Source organism: Mirounga leonina, unplaced genomic scaffold, assembly GCF_011800145.1.
Source record: "Mirounga leonina isolate KUSES-001 unplaced genomic scaffold, KU_Mleo_1.0 Mir_454, whole genome shotgun sequence".
Lineage (NCBI taxonomy): Eukaryota > Metazoa > Chordata > Mammalia > Carnivora > Phocidae > Mirounga > Mirounga leonina.
The window spans coordinates 2184991-2205231 of NW_023270763.1; the positions used below are offsets into that span (position 1 = coordinate 2184991).

Sequence of the window (20241 nt, forward strand, 5' to 3'; positions counted from 1 at the left end):
GGGTGGCTCAGTCGTTAAGTGTCTGCCTTCCGCTCAGGTCATGATCCCAGGGTCCTGGGATCGAGCCCCTCGTCAGGCTCTCTGCTCCGCGGGAAGCCTGCTTCTCCCTCTCCCACTCCCCCTGCTTGTGTTCCCTCTCTAGCTGTCTCTCTCACTGCCAAAATAAATAAATAAAATCTTTTAAAAAAAAAAAAAGCTCTTTTATTCGTAATTCGTATCTTGAATATGCGGCCCAAACCTAGCAGATCAACGCATGCCCACAGTATTTAAGACCAGAGGTTGTTCCTGTATCTGTTAGGAATTGCTTTAAGCTGTAAGAAATGAGAACTGAAATAATAGCCGTTGAACACATGATAAAAATTTATTTCTGTCCCATGTAAACAAAACCCAAGCAGTAGTCCTGGGCTCCAAAGTGCCATCAGTGACTCAGACTCCTTTTCTCTTTCTTCACCACCCTCTGAGCAGAGTTTCCATTCTCAAGGTCACCTCAAGATCCAAGATGACTGCTGGAGCTCCAGCCATCACATCTGTAGTCCAGGCAGGAAACTAGAGGAAGGGTTGTTTGTCTGCTTTGTCTTTCCTCCAAACCTTGTCGCCTTACATTTCCTTGATTCCTCCCTAGCTGCAAGGGAGGCTGGGATATATGGTCTCTTAGCCGTACACAGTTTCCCAGAACAAAAACAGGATTCTGTTAGTAAGGAAGGGAGTGTGGAGACTGGGTTGTCAACCAGTAGTTTCTCCCACAGTTCCCATGAACACGCAGACCTAGGATGGAAGCCCAGCCTGCCACCTACACGGTTGATGAATACTCAGCGTGGTGCCAGGCTGGACGTGGCCTGCTTTTGGCCACGCCCAGTCGGGTCCATACTTGGAAAGTCTGAAAGAAGGGGTCAAGGAGGCAAATGGCTCTAGAACCCACAGGGCCTTTGCTATCTGCTGTGGAGGGAAGCAGAGCTCTCCTGCACACACACTCCCCACCCCAGCTCCTGGGCAGTGGGAGCAAACCCCATCGAGACCCGTACCCCACATGCTGGACGGAAAGAAGAAGCGAGGCTGCGCGTATGAACGTGATGTGCAGAGAAGCAGAGAGCCCGTGTGGGGAGAGCAGAGTAAGGGGCTCTGGCCTCAGGGCTGGAGTCGGTGGGGGTGGGGGGACCTCCCAGGCAGCCTATGGAAGGACGGGCCCTTCCCAGAGTGACTTGATAACTTGTCACCCAAATCAGGACGTATGCTAGTCAAAGAGGGGCTGTTAGTCATCCCGCCCAAAGCCCAGGTACAAATCAGGTGTGTCCTGGGTAGACTGGGATGTCCGGTCTGCCTGCCTGCACCCGACATGGGGCCTGACCTTAGCTTTGCAGAAGTGGTTTGCAGGTTACAGAGGGCGCAAGGGTTGAACACCTCTGCCAGCGATGAAATAATAATTTTTAAAAAGTTTGAAAACAAGGAAATGGAGAGATTTTAATGCAAAAAAAATAATAGCATGGCACGTTTCCTGTTCTGCCCAACTGCCCTGCCTGGGAATGTGTACCTGGAACGCCCTCGCGTTCCGGGTCCCTGCCCTACAGGAAGCACACCTGCTCCCTGCGTTACATTCATCTGCTGCTCTGGCTTCTGAGGGGCCGCTGGCCTCTGGCCTGCCGTCGTGTCCTTCGGGGGGGCCGGCCTCCCTGCTGGTGCCATGGGGCAGGACCCTTCGGCCAGGTCAGCCCCGGGGGTGCCGGGGGGCACACACCCGTCCCGTTCCCACCGGAGAGTGTCTGTCCCTGCAGCTGCGTCTGCCTCAGGGCTCGCTGGGGGTGGGGGTCCCCGTAACGGGGTGGACGGAGCCCCCTCGCCCCCACAGCACTGCCCGCTGGGGTCCGGACACCCCTGGGAGCTGCGCTCAGACTCCAGGGGCCCGCGTCACAGCTGGTCCTCATCCACCCAGACGGTCTTGCGCTGCTCCTCGCTGATCTTGTCTTTGAGGACACGGAGCAGCTCCTCCACGCTGCCCCACATGTCGGCTTCCACCGTGGAGTACAGGCAGGGTAAGGCTTCTAGCTCCTTCTCCTTCAGCCGGCACAGCCGCAGGAACTCCTCCTCCGTCTCGGGCCGCGGCAGCATCTTCCTGTGGGCAGAGGGCGGTGGGGGGACAAGGGGCACTGTGGGAGCTGCGTGTGTGCCCGGCCGGGGGACCGCCGTCTGCCCACGCATGGGGGTGGGGAGGTGGGGGGGAGCCTCGGGGTGGGGGTGGGGGGCGCTGTGCAGCCGGACCCCCCGCCCACCCCACGGCCACCACCTGCCGCCTTCCAGCACACGACCGTGCCGCAGGCCCTGTTATTCTGGTCCCTGTGGAGATCCCAAGAGGTGGGGCTTAAAAAAATATCTTTTATTTTTATTTCCTTTAGTTTACTTTAAAAAAGCAGTTCTTCCATTTTCAGAGCTGGTTGGTTGGTCGAGCAGGGGAGCTGTGACACTCCTTAGTCTTATTTAATTGTGGTAGCACGCACGTCCACTTTTCCATCCTGACCGTTTCTTAAGAGTACAGTTCAGGGGTGTTACGTTTATCCACATCACCGTGCCTCCAATCTCCAGAACTTTTTCCATCCTGTGAAACTGAGACGCACACCCATGAACGCTCTAATTCCCTGCTCACCCTCCCCGGCCCCTGGCGCCACTGTCTACCCGTCTGTGAATCGTCCAGGGCCGTGATGTAAGCTGAATTGTGCAGTTATCTGTCCTTTCGTGCCTGGCTGATCTCGTGGAGCCTCGTGTCTTCAAGGTGGTAGAAGGTGTCAGAGCGTTCTTCCTTTCTAAGGCTGAGTCATGGACCACATTCTGTGTATCCATCCATCGACGGCCACTTGGGCTGCTTCTGCCTTCTGACTCTTGGGAATAATGCTGCCGTGAACGTGGGTGAGCAGTGATCTTGTTGAGACGGTGCTTTGGATTCTTCCGGGCAGATACCCTGGAGTGGGACCACTGGTCACACGGTCCTTCTGTGAGGGACCCTCCGAGCCACTGTCTTCCGCCGCGGCTGCGCGATCTCACGTTCCCGCCCGCAGTGCGCCAGGCTTCTCCCCATGCTCGCCAACACGTGGCCACTTCTGGTTTCCAGACAGCAGAGCGTGTGCGCAGTGGCGAGCTGGGGACTTTGGTCTTGTGTGCTCTTTCATGGGTTCCCCAGGGCCAGGCACTTAACAGGCGTTTAGTAAAGATCTGGTGGAAGAGGCGAGTGGCCTCCCCTCCCCTCGCACTTGCAGCGTGTGAAGGAGAGGTGGGGTCAGGGATAGCGCCACGTAATGGCCAGGCCCCAAACCCCACAGCCAGCCCTGCAACAAATACCACCGGCTCCAGCTTGAACACGGATTCAGACCTTCCCTCACCACCCGCCAGGTAGGATCCGGGTCCCAGCTCTTGCCCGGGTGCTCCTAACCCCTGTCTCCACACAGCAGCTGGAGGGAGCCTTTTACATCCTGTTAGATCACGTCACTCGCGTGGTCCGGACCCTCGGCTGCAGGTCGCTCTCCCCGCGCTGCGCCCCGCATGGCCTCTGGCAGCTGTCCCCGCCTCAAGGTCTGCGCCCTTCTCCCTCAGCACCTGCCCGGCCGCCCTCACTGCACTGGGGCCGCTCGAGTCAGCTTCCCTTCCCCAGCCGCCTGGGTCCTGCAGCCATGCCTCCCGGCCCTCGTGCCCCTGGACGTGCTGTGTGTGGGGGGGTTACTGTCTCCACTGCTAGAGGCTGGGGGTCGTGTCTGCCCTGGCCTGCAGCCGGGCACTCAATGACGATGCCGTAAAGGGGTGAGCAGGGGGACCAAGCAGAGGTGTGGCAGGGAGGGAGGGGGTGCCGGAGGCCCCGGGAGAGGGGTCTCAGAGTCCTACCTGAACCTCTTGATGTTCTTCTCCGACACCCGAATGAAGAGCACGATGGGGTAGATCCTGGACTTGATCAAGTCTCTGGTGCAGCTGATTCCAGCCTCCAGCAGACAGTGTTTGTCCTGCAAGCACAGCGGCCGGCGGTCAGCAGCCCCTCCAGCCCCTCTGGGTAGCTGAGGCGAGGCCCGGAGTGCAGGGTCAGGCTCCGCCGGACAGGGACAGGGGCAGGGGTGAGAGCCCCGAGTGCTCCCAGCTGCAGCAGGGAGAAACCCAGGGTGAAGCCCGACCCCTGCTTGTCTGCACACTTGGTTCCACAGGCTTGTGCACAGCGGTGGGCGCTGCCAGAGCCCCGGCATCGAGCCCGAGGTGAGGCAGGCAGCATGAGTGAGTTTTAATGAAAAGCAAAATCAGCTTCGGGAACACCTGGTACTCCCCTCAGCTTACGAAGGCATTCGTGGTACTATCAAGGGTGGAAAACACCCGAAGGGTGAGGTGGGGCTGGACGGTCCTGGGAGCATCTGCAAGGGTTCTCGGGCATGACTCCCTGGCACCCAGGAGCTCATCGCTTCTGAAGAAGGACAATCTCTGTGTTGCTGAAAATGTCACTTCAAAAACAAACCAGCCCCAAGAAGCCCTAAGCCTCTGCGCTGAAACAGAACACTAGTAGAGGAAAGTGTGTGTGTTCTTAAGCGTGAACGAGTGAATTTTCACAACCCGAACCTGCCCCCACCCCTGTGCTCCTTCTGGTCACTGCCCTCGCTCCCCGCCTGCGTGGCCACTGCCCAGACTCCTCTAACAGCCCAGATCCATCTGCTGGGCGGCCTCACCTTTCCAGGGACAACCATCTCGGCTCCGACCCTGCCCACTCACATCCTATCTGCTCCAACATCAGAATTCCCTAAACTGCTGTGGCCCAGACTTTAAAACCAAATAAACAGTTCCAGGCTGGATAGCTCTGTCCGTGCTTTCATCTGTGTGAGTGACAACATTGCGGGAGGGGGTGGCATGTGGCAGGTGGCAGATGCGGAGCTCCCGTGGGCACCTGCTCGCCCCCCCCCCACCTGAGGTCACCATCCAGTGCAGAGCTGACCCCTCAGGTGCTGGGCAGTGCTCAACGGATAGCTTTGCTTTGGAAAGGTCCCAGAAGGACCGGGCTCGATGCCGGGGCTCTGGCAGCGCCCACCGCTGTGCACAACCCTGTGGAACCAAGTGTGCAGACAAGAACTCAATGCTTGGGGCCGATAAGGACCACGTTGTCTGGCTCCAGAAGATTCTAGAACGCATGCAGACACCTCTCCTGCATTGCTGCCAGTTTCCCTCCTGAGGTGAACAGGACTCCTGGCACCCATTTGTTCTCCTTGTCTCTTGCCCTGACCCAGGCTCCCTCTGTCTCTGGCCCTTTTTCTCACAGTCAAGCACATGTACAGCCCTGGACGATGTGAATCGGGCACGCCGGTGCCAGGAGCCTTCAGAAGTAGAAGCTGGTTTCAAATGATCAACGTGCACGTCGGACCCCAAAGAACAAGAGTGTGTGGAGAGGGAACATGGAGCAGAAGACAAAAGGAAAAGGAGGAGGTTTGCCCACAGGGAGGTGAGAGCAGCTCTGCACCCCACCCTTGTCCATGGCTGAGGCTGCCTCACAAAGATAACCGGTGGTATCACCCCATCCAGCCCCCAACCCCCACCTCACCTTGGCAGCCACAGCTTCAATGTTGGCGGGAACAATGCATTCGAAAGTGTTGGGGTTCTTCTCTCGGGAGTAGATGATGGTCTCCGTCTTCTGCTTCCTGAGGAACTCGTCTCTAGTGACAACATCTGCAGACAGAGGGCCAGTCCTGAGGGCAGCACAAACCTCCCCTTTCTGGGCTCAACAAAACTCCATGTTGATCTGCTTATGGCCACATTGAAATGAATCCTAGCTCCTCTACTAGACTGTGAGGCTTCTCAACAGCAGAGTCAAGGTCACACTTCTTTACACTTCCCACAGCAGCCCACAAAAGAGCTGGTTGGTAAATTCTCAGCATTAAGTTTCACTGGACAAAGTAGCTCAGGCACTGAGGTGCAATACTGGTGAGTTGTCTATCATGAAGCATAGACAACTGTCCACCCACCCACCCACCCACCACCCATCCACCCATCCATCCACCCACCCACTCACCCACCCATCAAGCAACCAACCATCCACCCATGCAACCATTCATCCATCCATCCTTCCACCCATCTATCCATCCATCCCTCCACGCATCCATTCATCTACCCATCCAAACAACCATCCAACCAACCATCCACCTACCCACCCACCCATCCAACTGTCCGTCCATCAACCCATCCACCCACCCACCCACCCATCAACCAACCAACCAACCAACCATCCACCCGTGCAACCAATCATCCATCCACCCATGCAACCATCCATCCATCCACCCATGCAATCATCCATCCATCCATCCATCCATCCACCCACCCCTCCAACCATCAACCCACCTGCCCACCTACCCATTATCCATCTAACCATCCATCCATCCATCCATTAATCCACCCATCCATTACCTATCTATCCACCCATCCAACCACCCATCCAACCATCCACTCACCCATCCATCCATTCATCTACTCATCTACCCATGCAACCATCCATCCATCCATCCAACCATCCATCCATCACCTATCCACCTATCCATTCATCTACTCCTCCATCCACCCACCCAACCATTCAACCATTCATCCATCCACCCATGCAACCATCCATCCATCCATCCATCCATCCATCCATCCATCCATCCATCCAACCAACCATCCATCCATTCATCCCTCCATCCATCCATCTACCCACCCATCCATCCACTTATCCAACCATTTATCCAACCACCCACCCACCCACCCATCTACCTATCCATCTATCCATCCATCCATCCATCCACCCACCCATCCATCCACTCATCCAACCATTCACCCATCCATCTACCTATCCATCTATCCACCCATCCACTCACCCATCCATCCATCTACCCATCCACCCATGCAACCATCCATCCATCCACCTATTACCTATCCACCCATCCATTCATCTACTCATCCATCCATCCATTCATCCATCCACCCATCTAACCAACCAACCAACCATCCACCCATCCATCCATCCACCCACTCACTCACCCAGCCAACCATCCATCCATCCATCCAACCATCCATCCCTCCCTCCCTCTACCCATCCACCCACCCATCCATCCAACCATCCATCCATCCACCTACCTATCTATCCACCCATCCACCTACGTATCTATCCATCCATCCACCCATCCATTCATCTACCCATCCACCAATACACCCATTCATCTGCCTATCTACTCATCCGCCTCCCCATCCATTCATCCATCTACCCAAGATCCCACCATCCCATTAAGTTTTTATTGAAATTTAACATTTATTGGAAATCTACTAAGGATCAATCATTAGAATAAAAATATGATAAAAACATAGCTGTTGTTGTACTTGAGAACCTATGACGTAGCTGGGGAGAAGGATGTAAGATACAATAAACTATGAAACAACTTAGTAGGTGCAGTGCTGGGCTATTTATTGTGGCAGCTGTGAGGAGATGTGGAGGGAACAGGGGAACAGGCAAGCTTCCTGGAGGAGGAGGTATGTACTGGAGGCCCCACTCACTTGCTGGGTGACCCTGAACACATCTTTAATCTCTTGACCTCAGGTTCCCCATTTATGAAAGGAGGAGGGTGGAGTCAGTCCAGGACTGGAATTCCCTGCTTAGGCCCAGGCCGACCGGGGGAGCCCACACTAGCCCCCAAGTTTGGCATGTATACTACATTGTGCACTGGAAGTGAGTGGGAAGGGATCTGGGGGACAGCCAGCAGGGGAGGAGCTGCGGGTGATTTCGGGGGAGGGAGGTAGCCTAGAACACCCACCCTGCAGTGCCTACAGCTCCCTGGCTGTGAATGAACCAAGGGGAAGACAGGGCATGTTTGCAGAGTTCAGAGTGGCTAAGTGGGATTTCTAAATCGGGCTTTCTACCTAACCTCGTATCACCAGGGAGCCAACTGAAAAATGCTTGGAGCCTCAGGCAGGAGTGAGGTCCTCTACCCAGAGCCTCCCTGCAGGGTGTGTGAGGCTCCCAGATAGTCAGGCAGAGGAAGAGCATGGGGGTGCACACCCCTGAAAGGTTCCTGCACCTGAAGCTGGGCTTGGGAGGGCCGTGGAGGCATGCGGACTCTGCTGAGATAGGAGGTGGGTGCCGCGGTGGCTGCAGGCCCTGGAGCTCAGCGAGCTGTGGGACCCACGTCTGCGCCCTTCCTGCTCCACGTGGGGGGCTGAGAACCTGGAACCCATGCTGCGCTTGGCCCCAGGGTAGCCTCTGGCCATCCATGAGCCTCTAACTTCTAGGAGAAGTGGCCGTTATTATCCTGGTTTTGCAGGTGAAGAAACAGAGAGGTTGATAACTTGCTCCAAATAAACAGCTGGGGAGGGGTAGGCAGGGGCAGAACCTAACCCGGAGACCACGTGCCTCAAAGAACATGATCTTTCCCACCAACCACACTGTGTGCCAAGGCCCTCTTGGCCAGGGGCTGTAGAGGGTCTAAAGCATGGAAGGAGGGACACTGGGGGTGCGGCCTCTCACTTCCCACTGAGCCGGGCACCCAGGGAGACCTCGGGTGCATCGGCGTCAGCATGCAGGAGAAGGCTGCGCATGGAGCTGCCTCCCAGGAATCAGCAGGTGGGTCTGCTCCTGCTCAGGAGCTGTCCCACCGTAACATTAGGGCTTACTGATAAACGCAGGCAGCGAAAGCAGAAGTGAATGCTCAGGAAGTCTGGATCCCGGCCAGGGACTGTTCTGAGGGCTCCGAGCCCTGGCCCCACAGGAGAACCTCTGGGGGAGCTTTGCATAAAGGATTCCTGATGGATGGATACGGCTGCCCGGCTCGTGGGGATGCCACTCTGCCACAGTAGGAGCAAACACATGGATGGATCTCAAAAACATTATGTGGGGCGAAAGGAGCCAGGTTCAGGTGATTCTACACTGCACGGTTCCTTTTGTAGAAAAGTCTAGAAAATGCAAAGCAATGTGTGATGGGTAGCAGATCAATAGTGCCTGGGGCAGGGGGTAGAGGGGAGCCTGAGGGGACGCAATGTGCTGTCTCTTGGTCGTGGCTGGGGTCACGGGGTGCAGACACCTGCCCAAACTCATTCAACTGCACACTTGAAATGGGGGCATGTTGCTCTATGTAAATTGCACCTCAGAGGGTGAGCTCAAAACCTTGACACGTCCACTAGGATGACTACCATTAAGGCAAATGACCAGCGTTGGTGAGGTCGGGAAGAAACCGGGACCCTTGTGTGTGCTCGGGGGGAAGATGGAATGGTATAGCTGCCGTGCAGATGAGTGTGGCAGTTTAAAATTAAAATCACCACGTGAGCCAGCAATCTCACTGCTGGGTCTCTCCCTGAAAAAACTGGAAGCAGGGACTTGACGAGGTGCTTGCTTGCCCACGTTCATGGCAGCATGATTCCCGGCAGCCGAGAGGTGGAAGCACCCCATGTGTCCATTGGTGGATGATGGATGGACACGAGGTGGCCCATCCACACCGTGGAATATCCCTTGGCCTTAACAAGGAAGGACGTGCTGAAACCTGCTACCACAGGGATGGACCTCGAGGACATGATGCTCAGTGACAGAAGCCAGAGGCCAAGGGACAGACACTGGATGGCTCCCCTTATGTGAGGCCCACAGAGGAGTCAGATCCACAGAGACAGACAGTAAATGGTGGGCGCCAGGGCTGGGGGTGGGGAGTGAGTGTTTAATGGGGACAGTTTCAGTTTGGGAAGATGAAAAAGTTCTGGAGATACATGTACTTAATACCCCTGAATTGGACACTTAGAAGTGGTTAAGGTGGTAAATTTTACGTCATGTATATTTTATTATAACAACTTCCCCCCCGCCCCCCCGGGCTGGGCACCTGACATTTGGTTGGTATGGGCGGCCCTGGACGTCCATGATTTAAATACAGACGATGCTGAGGACGACTCTAGTTTGCAGCCAGGATTGGGGCTCACCCCTCTGTGTGCAGGGTGTACGACCATGGTCCCCTAGCCACATCGAGGACATGGAGACTCTAGTGATGGGTGGCTTGCCTCTTACCTAAGGGCCCGGAGTGGGCACCCCAAGTCACATCTCCTAACTGACCCTGTGCCCTTTGTCCTGGACCCTCAGTGTGAATGGTGAAGGGAAGGCCAGCGTTCCCTGCTCTGGGGCCACGGTGAACTCCGAGAGGGCTGCCGTGGCACCAGGGACCGTGACGCCCCCTCCCCGCGCACACCTGGCCAGGAGGGAGCGTGGCCCTTCCGTCCGCTCTCCTGCCCCGCTGGTGGGGCGCACTCACCTGGCTTGCACATGGTGAACTCCATCGCGCCCCCCGAGTTGAGCAGCTTCTGGACCAGCGCCTTGGCCAGCATGGTGGGCGTGAAGAGGACGGGCCGGCGGCGCTCACAGTGGAAGGCATGCACCAGGCTGTAGGGGATCAGGCTGAGGTTCTTGCTGAGCTCACTCTCGGGGTCCAGCTCTGGGAGGGGACAGGAAAGGGCCAGTGCTGAGACCCTGGCCTGCCCGCCAGGGTGCAGGGCATGGAGGGCCTGGGAGCCTTGTTAACCCCATGGAGCCCGCAGGAACCAGGACGCCCCTTGGCCATCCAGGAGTGTTTACGAGGTGCCCCATGGGCCGGGCCCTGTTCTGGGAGCTGGGGCAACGACCCTGCCTCCTGGTGCTTGTTTTCAGGGAGGTGGTGGTGGCAGGAGCGCTGAGCTCTCCAGGAGGGGGCTGGAGTGGGATGGGCAAGGACGGCTTTTCTGAGGACAGTCAGGGACTGGGGCCAGTGCTCAGAGAAGAAACCGGGCGAGGAGAGCTGGTGGAGCAAGGGCAGTCCGTGCAGAGGGGGAGGTGGGTGGGCAGAAGGAGAGTGAGGGGCCGGCAGGAGCGGACGGTGGGCAGGGGTGGGCAGGGCCGGCCAAGAGGGGCTTGGGGCTTATTTCAGAAGCTCTGGGAAGCCACCAGGGCCAGAGGCAGGGAGGGACGTGGCCTCCCTTCTGCCTTTTCAAGCCTCTCTGGCTGGTGTGCGGGAAGCAGCGCAGAGCCGGCCCCCAGCAGCTCCAGGAACCGCCGCCGCACAGCCCAGCGGCTTGTCCTTTCCTTTGTCCCCTGACCTGGCCGTCGGAGGGCCAGCCTGGAGAGGAGCCCAGGCCCTCTGGCCATCCGTGCCCGGGCCAGCCTGGCCCCGCGAGGACAGCCGGCAAGGCTGGCTCGCCGTCAGCAGGGCCTTCCACAGGGGCCTGTGTAGCCAGCGACCCCTGGCCACTTGATAAACGGCCAGAAGCACGCAGTGGGGAGAGAAATCAATAAGTGAACTTAGCAGCAAACAGCTCCAATTAACACGGGCATCTGGGTTCCAACCAACTACAGCGAGTGTTCGTTAGGGGTGAGCCTGGCGGGAGACCCCCTCCTGCCCCCCCTCCCCCCACCAGTGGGCTGTGTGCGCCATCCAGCAAAGGCCAGACGGGTCCCCTGGCAGATCCTCCCAGGGCAGGACCCTCTTTTGAGGGAGTAGGTGTCCCAGCCCCCCTGGTGGGGACCCACGGGACGACGTGCCCAGACCCCCAGCAGCCCCCAGGCCAGCAGGAGGTGGGGAGGGGCCAGGCGGTCAGTGCCATACCTTCCTGCTTCTCAGTCAAGAGTTTGGTGGCATCCAGGGACGTCCGGGCCAGGCTTCCCAGTGGGCTCCCCGAGACAATACGGACTCGCTCGTTGCTGTTCATTCTCTTGTACTTGTTCTCAGACCTGCTGACAAACTGGAGGACAGGGGCGGGGGGCTTTGCTTCTAACCAGACCAAGCTGCCTCCACCCGGGCACGGGCAGACCTCTGCTCAGACCACAGCTCTGCCCCTGGGGGCCGGGGTCAGTCACTTTCCCCCGTGAAATCAGGAGACACCTAGCAGGCCAAGAGGGTCCTTTAGCTGTTTCAGACGTCATTAGCAGGTAAGTAAGCAAACAAAGGCTGATTCTCTCTTCTCCCTAACCAGGCTTGAAGCCTGTTGAGGGGTGGGGTGCAGGTGGGGTGTGTGGGGAGTCCCTCTGGCAATCCCATGCACATTGCTGGGGAGCCGCAGTTGGAAGGTCCCTGTCTGGGAGCCCCTGTTGGCAGGACGGCTCCATCTCCCATGATGTTGCCCTTCACAACCCCTGCCTCAGTATCCCCAAGTGCTCTGGGGGGTGCCTGCTCCCTTGTACGATTCAGAATTGAGCCCTGGAGGGTAGAGAGGAATGCCCCAGTGGTGGACACAGAATCTAAATTCCCACCTACTCCCTGGGCTACTTTGATCTCTCCATACCCTCCTGCTGCAGGAAGAAAAATCCAGGGAGCTGAGATCTCGGTCAGGCCCTGTTGTTCACTGGCCCTTGGGTGAGCCACCCAGAGATGTCCAAGGTTTATGACTCCTGCATGACATGTGGGCAGTGACGTGAGCAGGACCATGTGGTCTCACGTGGTCCTGCCTTCAGGAGTAGCTCAGACTCACGAGGGCTCCTTCCACCTCCCTAAGTATCTTTCTGGTACCTGATTGCATCTATCTGGTTTCAGGGTCACACCGTTAACCATTTCTCTGGGTTTCCTATCTTTCCACATCAGGATGGAGCAGTGGAGTGACACACCAGCTCCTCTGGGGCCTGATTAGCACAGAATCAACACAGCAATGTCCCCGCGGGGCCACACCTTAGCTCTTGTCAGCCGGTAACAGAAGTAAGGGCTGCCCAGAATGCTTCTGCATTTATGTATATGTGCTGCCGAATCGAGCACTGCTTCTGCATTTATGTGAAATCCCTTCTGAAGATATCACCTACTGTGCTATTCAATGTCCTTGTAAAAGGATTCATGCAAAAAAAAAAAAAAAATCCATTTCAGAGTTAAGTATAAGGGAAAATTTTTTCAGGTCCCAAAGAGCTAAAATGTTTCTGTGGTCAGATTAGATTTAAAGAATATGTAGTGTTTCCCTTTTTTCCTTGGCTGCCAGGATGCTCAGAGATAAATTTCATGCATGATCCGAGGGACGAAACTGACCTAGACGCTTACGATGTTTATTTTCTTCTCCTGATACACTGTTTCTGATCTGTTAATACTTGAACAGTTAAGTTATTTAAGTTCTTTTAGCCTTAAGTTCCTCTAATCTTTTATGAAACTGATGTTGTTTCCAACAGGTGCAGAGACTGTCTACTGACCTGTCACTGTGAGGATACACTGGGATGGGAAATGTGAGGCACTTGAGAAGTTGCAAGTGGGGTACAAACACAAAGCACGGTTATTTTGATCAGGCCTTCTCGGCAGTGAGAGGGCAAGCCATAGCAAAACGTGACTGCGAAGAAAAGTCAGGAGGCACTCTGGGGCGCTTTACCTGAAGGAGTTGGCCAAAAAGGAAACTTGCTCGAGAGAGACGGGGACTGACCCGGGGGTCACTGGTGGAAAGCGGCTCTTCGGGCTGCAGGGTGTTCTGAAATCAGTTATCAGTCAGTCAGACGCGCTGGGCTTGGCAGGACACGAGAGCCCACGGAGGCCGCCGAGAACCAGGGAGGCATCCTCAAGCCCCCTCGGTGCAAAGGGGAGGAGTGCCAGTCGTGGAACCAAGGCACTCCAGAAGGGGAGCAAGCTTGGAGGGCAAGGGGAGCCCCGAGGCTTGTCCTAGCAGAGACCAGAGACGCAGGGGAAGGGCTGCCTCCCCGCGAGGGGTCGGTCCCCGAGGGCAGGGCTCCTCCTGGAGGGGCTGTCCCATCCCCGAGGAACCAAGTCCCAGTAATCCACTGGGGGACCTACCCGGAGTGCCCTCAGGGTGTGGTGGGTGGTGTCCGCCTCCTCTCGGCTGCCCCTGTGCATCAGACGTTGCAGCTTGACCAGGAGGAGTTGCTGGGCTCTGGGGGAGACAGGAGGGGAGGGCAGAACCTCAGGGCCGGGCCTGCCCCTGTGCAGGGGGAGCTCTGGGACCCGGGGGTACCCCAGGGAGGACATGGCACCCGGGCAGCTCGGCTTGAGTCCCATGGCCAGTGCTGACTGAGGCTAAGCCACTCCTCCGAGCCTTGGAGGTGGGGTCTGCCGATGCTGACCTCACAGGGCTGGCCTGAGCGACCGCCGGAGCCCACAGGTGCTTCACAGACACCTGCCGCGTCTAAGCGATGCGCCACCGCTGTATAATTACGTAAGGATGTCAGGCAGGTGGCCTGTGGCTACGCCACCCACGACTAGCAAAGGGGCGTAAAACCGAGAGCCCGGCATTCCCTGGCCATGACCGGAGGAGGATTTCCCGGGCGTGAGTGAAGCAACAGGACTTAAGGGAGCAATATCCCGGGGCAGGCAGGGGAGGCTTCAGGGGGAGGAGGGAATGGGGGGGGTCTCACTGGTCAGCAGGCAACGGCCCCCCCCATGAGCCCCTCTGCTGGGCAGCAGCCCCCTCACCCCCTGCCCCCCCCACCCGGCACCAGCTCCGGCCTCACCGGCTGTAGCTGGGTATGGTGCCCGCGTCCAGGTCGTGGTCCGTGAAAGGGTCGACCCGCGCGCACAGCCACTCATGCCTGTCCTGGTACATGGTGTCACGGACATGCACAACGTCATCACACTTCAGGGACAGGGAGCAGGCATCCAGCTGGCTGGAGATGTTCAGGTTCAGCCGGATGTAGAAGGAGTCCCCCGAGGTGATCAGGCCCTCCTCCATGTCCTTCAGCAGCTTCCGGTACCCTGCGCAAGGAGGGAAGGTCAAGGAACTGCCAAGAACCTCCAGGCGCAAATTCCCTCCTCGCTGCCTGCAAAGACGCGCCCGTGTGGCACGTTCCTCTTAGAGCTCGCGGGGTTTCCCTCTTTGTCTTGGCTGCCCAGGAGCTCACAGCTAAGTTTTGTGCCAAGTTGCAACAAGCCTAGGACCTCAGCTACAATCTCCACGCCCTCCATGCGTTCATTTATCCCTTCTCCTGTGTGCACATCTGAGCCGTTCCCAGGCTTTGGCTGTGACGGGTCACTCTGCTGTGGACAGTCTCATACGTGTCTTTGGTGGACACGCGCACTCGTTTCTCCTGGCTCTACTCACGGAAGTAGAATCACTAGGTCCTTGATTTTCTATCCATGTAGCTTTCTAGACACCGCCCAAAGGTTTTCCCAAGCGGTAGGACCACGGCGCGTGTTCTTTTAACCTTATTTAACGCCACTGTCCTTTATAGTGTGAGTTTTTACAAATCCCTTTGGAAGGAAACGGGGCATAAACCGCAAATACAATAAATCCAGCAAACTGAATGTCTGTAACATAAATCCATAATAGAAAGCCCCACACCAGCCCCGCACACACAGAGTTGCCTAACATGGTGGAAGCTACACCTGCCCTAAGAGCCAGGCCCAGCGTGTCCATGCCACACACACCGGGGGAGCCTTGAACCCGCAGGGTTGTCTGATCAATGCTCCCGGAGAAGCAGGGGATTCCTGGTCGGGTCCTTCCCACTGCCCTGGTCAGGGTTAACCCCATCACTCTCTGAGCTCTCTGCCCCCTCAGAGAACGGCCCTCCAGACGGGACGCTGCTAGGCAGGGACATTTCCTGCCCTGAATTCTGGATCACACGGCTACAACTCTGGGGATGCTGCCGGCCAGTGGGCAGGGCGCCGCCCACAGACTTTCTGCTGGGCTGGAAAGCCAGGTGGGAAGAGGGGAGGAGCCTGCCCGAGTGGGGAGGAGGAGGAGGCGGCTGCGCCCTGTGTGTGGGGACAGAGCATCCGATCATCTTCTGCACCGACCGGGCACTGCCAGGAAGGACTGCAGGCTAGCAGGCCCCAGTGGGGAGCGGCTAGAGAGAAAGTGGCTATTTATGCTCTGTTGAAACATTCATGAGCCCTAGTGGTTAAAAATAAGATCCAGCTGCAGAGATAATCATGCAGGAAAAAACCCCGGAGGTGAGAATGGGGGCTTAGGCTTTGGGAACCGGAAGACAGAGCCTGGTGCTCACCGCCCAGACAGAGGAGGCGCGACCCCAGCCCTGTCCAGGGCCGAACCCCGCTCCCTCCCCCACCGCCGCCATGGGCCATCCTGCTGGCCGTGGCCGAGTGTGGGTGAGCGTGGCGGCTTTACCTTCCTGGTTGACCTTGTAGTGCAGTGTGACGGGGCCGCTGCATCTCTGGATGGTCCAGTGCACCTCCTCCTTTGTGCACGTGTCCAACGGGACGCTCTGCCGCTCGCCTTTGATACAGCCTTCCAGCTAGGCATCAGAGACACGCTGTTCTCCTCGGCTCCACGGGATGAGGGCCGCCCCCCGGGGAACAAAAACTCCTCTCCCCAGACAGCGACCAGCTCGATGTCGCCGAGAGCCAAGGAAGCATCCCACTGAAACTCATTTGCCTCCCCGTGCGCTGGTGTGTGCCCCCCCCGGCCCCCCCCCCGGCCCCTCACCAGCAGCAGCTGGTGGCCCTCGCGGAGGCCGGCCTTCTCGGCCAGGGAGCCCGGCTTGACCGTGTGGACGAAGCTCCCTCGCGCGTTGCCCCCGAGCAGGGTGAGCTGTGAGATGAGGCTGTCGCCGTTCAGCGTGGTGTGATGCACGGAGGGCCCGGGACCCCGCACGTGCCCCACGGACGTGACAGACGGCCGGAAGGGCCTGGGTCAGGGAAGGAAACAGTGATTAGGACACGCCATGGGGCAGGCCTCTGAGGGCAGGGTCCTCCCCCTTCCCACCTGGCTTTCCAGCCCAGCAGCAAGTCTCAGGTGGGGCGGGGGCCCGTCGCACATCGACGGCTGCCCCTTTGCCTCTCTGGGTGGCCCTGGACGAGCCCCTCCCTCTCCGGGCCTGGTCGGGGGCCGGGGGTGGGGGGATGGGTGGTGCTCTCTGGCTCTGGGACACTATGGTTTCTGGACTCTGATTCTAGAATCCAGGGGAGGTGGATGGTTTTTGGGCAATCTTGGGGGTGACTGGCCTTTACCCTGCCGTCCCCGCCCCCAGCACTGGCTCCCCACTCCCGCGACCACAGTACCTTTCTAGAGAGAACTTTCTAAACATGAGGTTGACTTGCTCCAGGTCATAGGCGTCCAGACCCTCGGACTGGTGGGAAGAGGAGGAGGAGTGGACGGACGGGGGTCCGAAGGAGCAGCGATCGTGACTGTCGTCTGCAAAGGGGCCAGTGCACATGAGGACCCGCAGGGCAGGGAGGGCGGCCCCTACTCCTCGCCGCCTGCCTCCCAGGAAATTCTCCCGCTGGGTCCCGGGCCAGGAGGCCTGCAGTCCGGTGCTGCACTGAATGAATCTTCTTCCGGAGTGCTACGTCCCTGCCTCGGAGTCCCTGCTTATGGGAAGCCTCACTAGCTACCTGCTTTTTAAGACTCCTGTTTCTGTACCTGGGAAAGGGGTCTGCACCAGCTCACACCCATTCTGCTTTTGAATTGGGGTCCATGTTTTCATCTCGGGACCACCTTAGGTCTTACCATCTGCCACTTCTAGGCCTGTGGGCTGGGGCAGGGCACAAAGGGCAGAGCCTACACCGAGGGCCGAAGACCCCTCTTCCCAACTCAGCGGGACCCCGAGGACTTGGGGGGAAGACCCCCACTCCCCACAGCCCAGGCACTGGGATGGAGGATGTGCAAACCCGGCTCTGGGCTGATAACAAGGCTTCTCTGCAACGGGAATTTGTCCTGACGCTGCAGAATGCCTTGGATGGCTGCCCAGAATTCTCTTTTGAGCTCTCCCCTTTCCCAAACTCCTTCAATTCTTTTCATTACCCAGCCTCTATTAGGTGCTAACCTCTCTTTAACACTTGATAGCTCCTGATGGTCCCCAATTAGGGAGAGCTGCTAATCCTTCATCTTATCTGCCGGCAGCCTGAGCTGCTGAGGGTGCAGGCAGGGTTGGGGGAAGCCCGGGAATGAGAGGGCTGGCAGGCCCCACCTGGGGGAGTCTGGGCCAGCCCCCGTGCTTCCAGCTGAGAAGGAGCAGGGGCCACCGGAGGCACGGGGTCATCTCCCGGAGGCCTCTGAACCCTTCCCGCCCCTCTGTCTTCTGCCCACCCAGGCAGGTGCTCGGGGTTGGTACATCACAGCTCTACCACCCGGGTGTTGGCCAGTGCAAGGACCCGGGGACGTGAGTCTTTGTGTCCTGTGCCCCGGGCGTGGTGAGGTGTGGGGGCTCCATGTGCGTTGGGCTGAACCGGACCCCCCCCCCGACTGTTAGGGGCTGCAGCTCCCCTCATTCCCGGCTCTCTGCACGGCTCGTTCTAGGCCCAGGGAACGTCCCCTCCATCACACCGGCTCTGCCGTGGGCCTGGCGTAGGATGGCTGCCCACCCTCGGTCTCCCCAGGGCTCGTCTGCCCCACACCTCCAGTCTCGGGGGGGACGGACCCTTTCTGCCCTCTCGACATCCACACCGCACGCGTTTCCGGAGGACCCGGGAGGCGCAGGGCTCTGCCCTGAGCTGGAGGGTCAGGGGCGGGGTGACGTGGCCGTGCTCCCGCCAGACGGCAGCTGGCCACCACACCGGTATGCCTCTGGGATCCACGGGTACCTACCGTCCAAGTCCAAGACATCGAACCCGCCACTGTCGTTGTCTTCCTCGACTGCGCTGCAAGACAAAGGGGGGGATGGGGGAGTGCCTGGGAGCCTGGGAGCTCTCCAGGCCGTGTGCAGAGGTTGAGGGTGGGGCAAGATTCTGGAACATTCCGGCTCTCCGGGAGGCCTTGGCTTGCAGAGGGCAGCGTGGGCGGGGGGAAGGTGGACGGAGGGCTGGACAAAGCTGGGCGCTCCGCTGGAGGACAGGGTGTCCCAGGTGGCTGGTGTGAGGAGGCTCATGAAGGGCCGGGGTCAGCGCGTCCCCGACAGCCCCACCGGCTACTTCCCACTCACTCTCTTCCTGACACAGAGGACTGAGCATCCACTTGAGCTCAGGCCGCCTTGTGGGATGGGTCTACACAGCTGAGCATGCCCTTCACACAGGACGGGACGTGCTCCCCGAGTTCCAAGCTCCCCACGAGGGGTTCTTGCTGTAGAGCAACGAGGCCCACACCAGGCCGGGGGCAGGTCGGAGATGTGGATCCCACCCCGTAGGCCGCTCGGTGCCACCAGCCCTTCTGGAAGCTCCCCAGGGATCCCTTACACTGAGGGTGAGATGCCCGACGTCCAGCAGAATTCAGTAGCATCTGAATGCCCAGGGAATTCCTCCACTTGTGGTTTTCCCAGTTGGGGATGCGGATGGTTTCCCAGAGGTGAGGACGGGGAAGGGGAAGCAGGAATGGGGAGGCTCTTCCTGGGGTCTACCACTCTTGGGCAGAAAAAAACTGATTTCCTGGCAGCGGGGGGGCAAACCGACGGAGGCGTTGGCATTTTGGTAGCTAGCCACACGCCTTCTCTGAGCCTCGGCCTCATCGGTAAAGTGGGCAGCATCCTGCCTCCCCCGGCCACCCACCTGCGGTGAGGCGCGTCTTCCTTGTAGCGCCTGAGGATAGAGTCGTTTCCGGGGGGCTCGGCCGTGATGGACATGATGCTGGAGCGGCTTCGGTGGGGTTGCTTTGAAACACAGACAGATGACACAGATGCGCTATGGGGAGACGGCTATTTACACGCCCGCGCCTCCGTGGGCGTAACTGTTGCAGACATGGGGGCTAAATTTAACGCCGATGCGTCCCCGCCCCCGAGGCGGCCAGGGAAAGCTGGTTCTCAGCAGCGACCTTGGCCAGAGAAGGCTTGTGCTCAGCCTGGGGCGGCTTAGGGCGGCCGCTGAGCGCTGAGCTTGGCGCACATCTGCCTGCACATCTGCTTGCCTTGGGTGGGTGCAGGGAGGACGCAGGCGGGAGTCCACGGAAGCTGGGGGAGATGGGGGGGTGCAGGGTGGTGCCTTGTACCCTGCACAGGCTGAACTCCATGGCCTCCCGGCTGCGCCGGCCTTGGGCACCTACTCTGGATGAGAGGAAGACCCGGGGGGCCTGGTGGTGGTGGCCGTGGTGACGGATGCCCCCCAGGCCGCACGGCTGCTGGAGGACGACCCTTTGAAAGGAGGCCTGCTGGCTCCTGGCAAGGGCTGCCTTAAATAAGAGCCTCGGATTGCGCCCCCCAGAGCTGTAAGCAGACAGGAGCCGTTCCTTATCAAACCTCCGCGTCCCCCAGGGCCTGATTTTGGAAGCCGGGCTGACAAGCTTCCCAGGGCTTCGCCTCTGGGGTTAGAATCTCTAATCCCACGCCTTCTGCTGCCTGACTGAGGGGAGGGACACTGGATCCAGGGGCTGGGGCCCTGCAGGGGAGGGGGAGGGGGGCGGGGGGGGCGGGCTGGGGCCGGGGAGGGGAGGCGCAGGGCCTGAAGTCAGGGTAGAATTTTCAGCGCTGCCTGCGCGGTT

The 20241-nt window shown here is 58.7% G+C and overlaps 1 protein-coding gene across 2 annotated transcripts in view; it reads right to left on the minus strand.

The window, feature by feature from the left end:
- Positions 1-211: 211 nt before the first annotated feature.
- CARD11 (caspase recruitment domain family member 11) overlaps positions 212-20241 on the minus strand; it is a 112765-nt gene continuing 92735 nt past the window's right edge. For both annotated transcript variants that reach the window (XM_034988279.1, XM_034988278.1), the window contains exons 13-25: positions 19317-19417; positions 18424-18476; positions 16899-17031; positions 16324-16525; positions 16006-16132; positions 14393-14633; positions 13719-13815; positions 13303-13398; positions 11571-11706; positions 10248-10427; positions 5546-5670; positions 3862-3977; positions 212-2107 (exon numbers count right to left, since the gene is read on the minus strand). In XM_034988279.1, the coding sequence (XP_034844170.1) occupies positions 1903-2107; positions 3862-3977; positions 5546-5670; positions 10248-10427; positions 11571-11706; positions 13303-13398; positions 13719-13815; positions 14393-14633; positions 16006-16132; positions 16324-16525; positions 16899-17031; positions 18424-18476; positions 19317-19417 (1812 nt within the window). In that variant the 3' untranslated portion in view covers positions 212-1902. The remainder of the gene's footprint in view (positions 2108-3861; positions 3978-5545; positions 5671-10247; positions 10428-11570; positions 11707-13302; positions 13399-13718; positions 13816-14392; positions 14634-16005; positions 16133-16323; positions 16526-16898; positions 17032-18423; positions 18477-19316; positions 19418-20241) is intronic.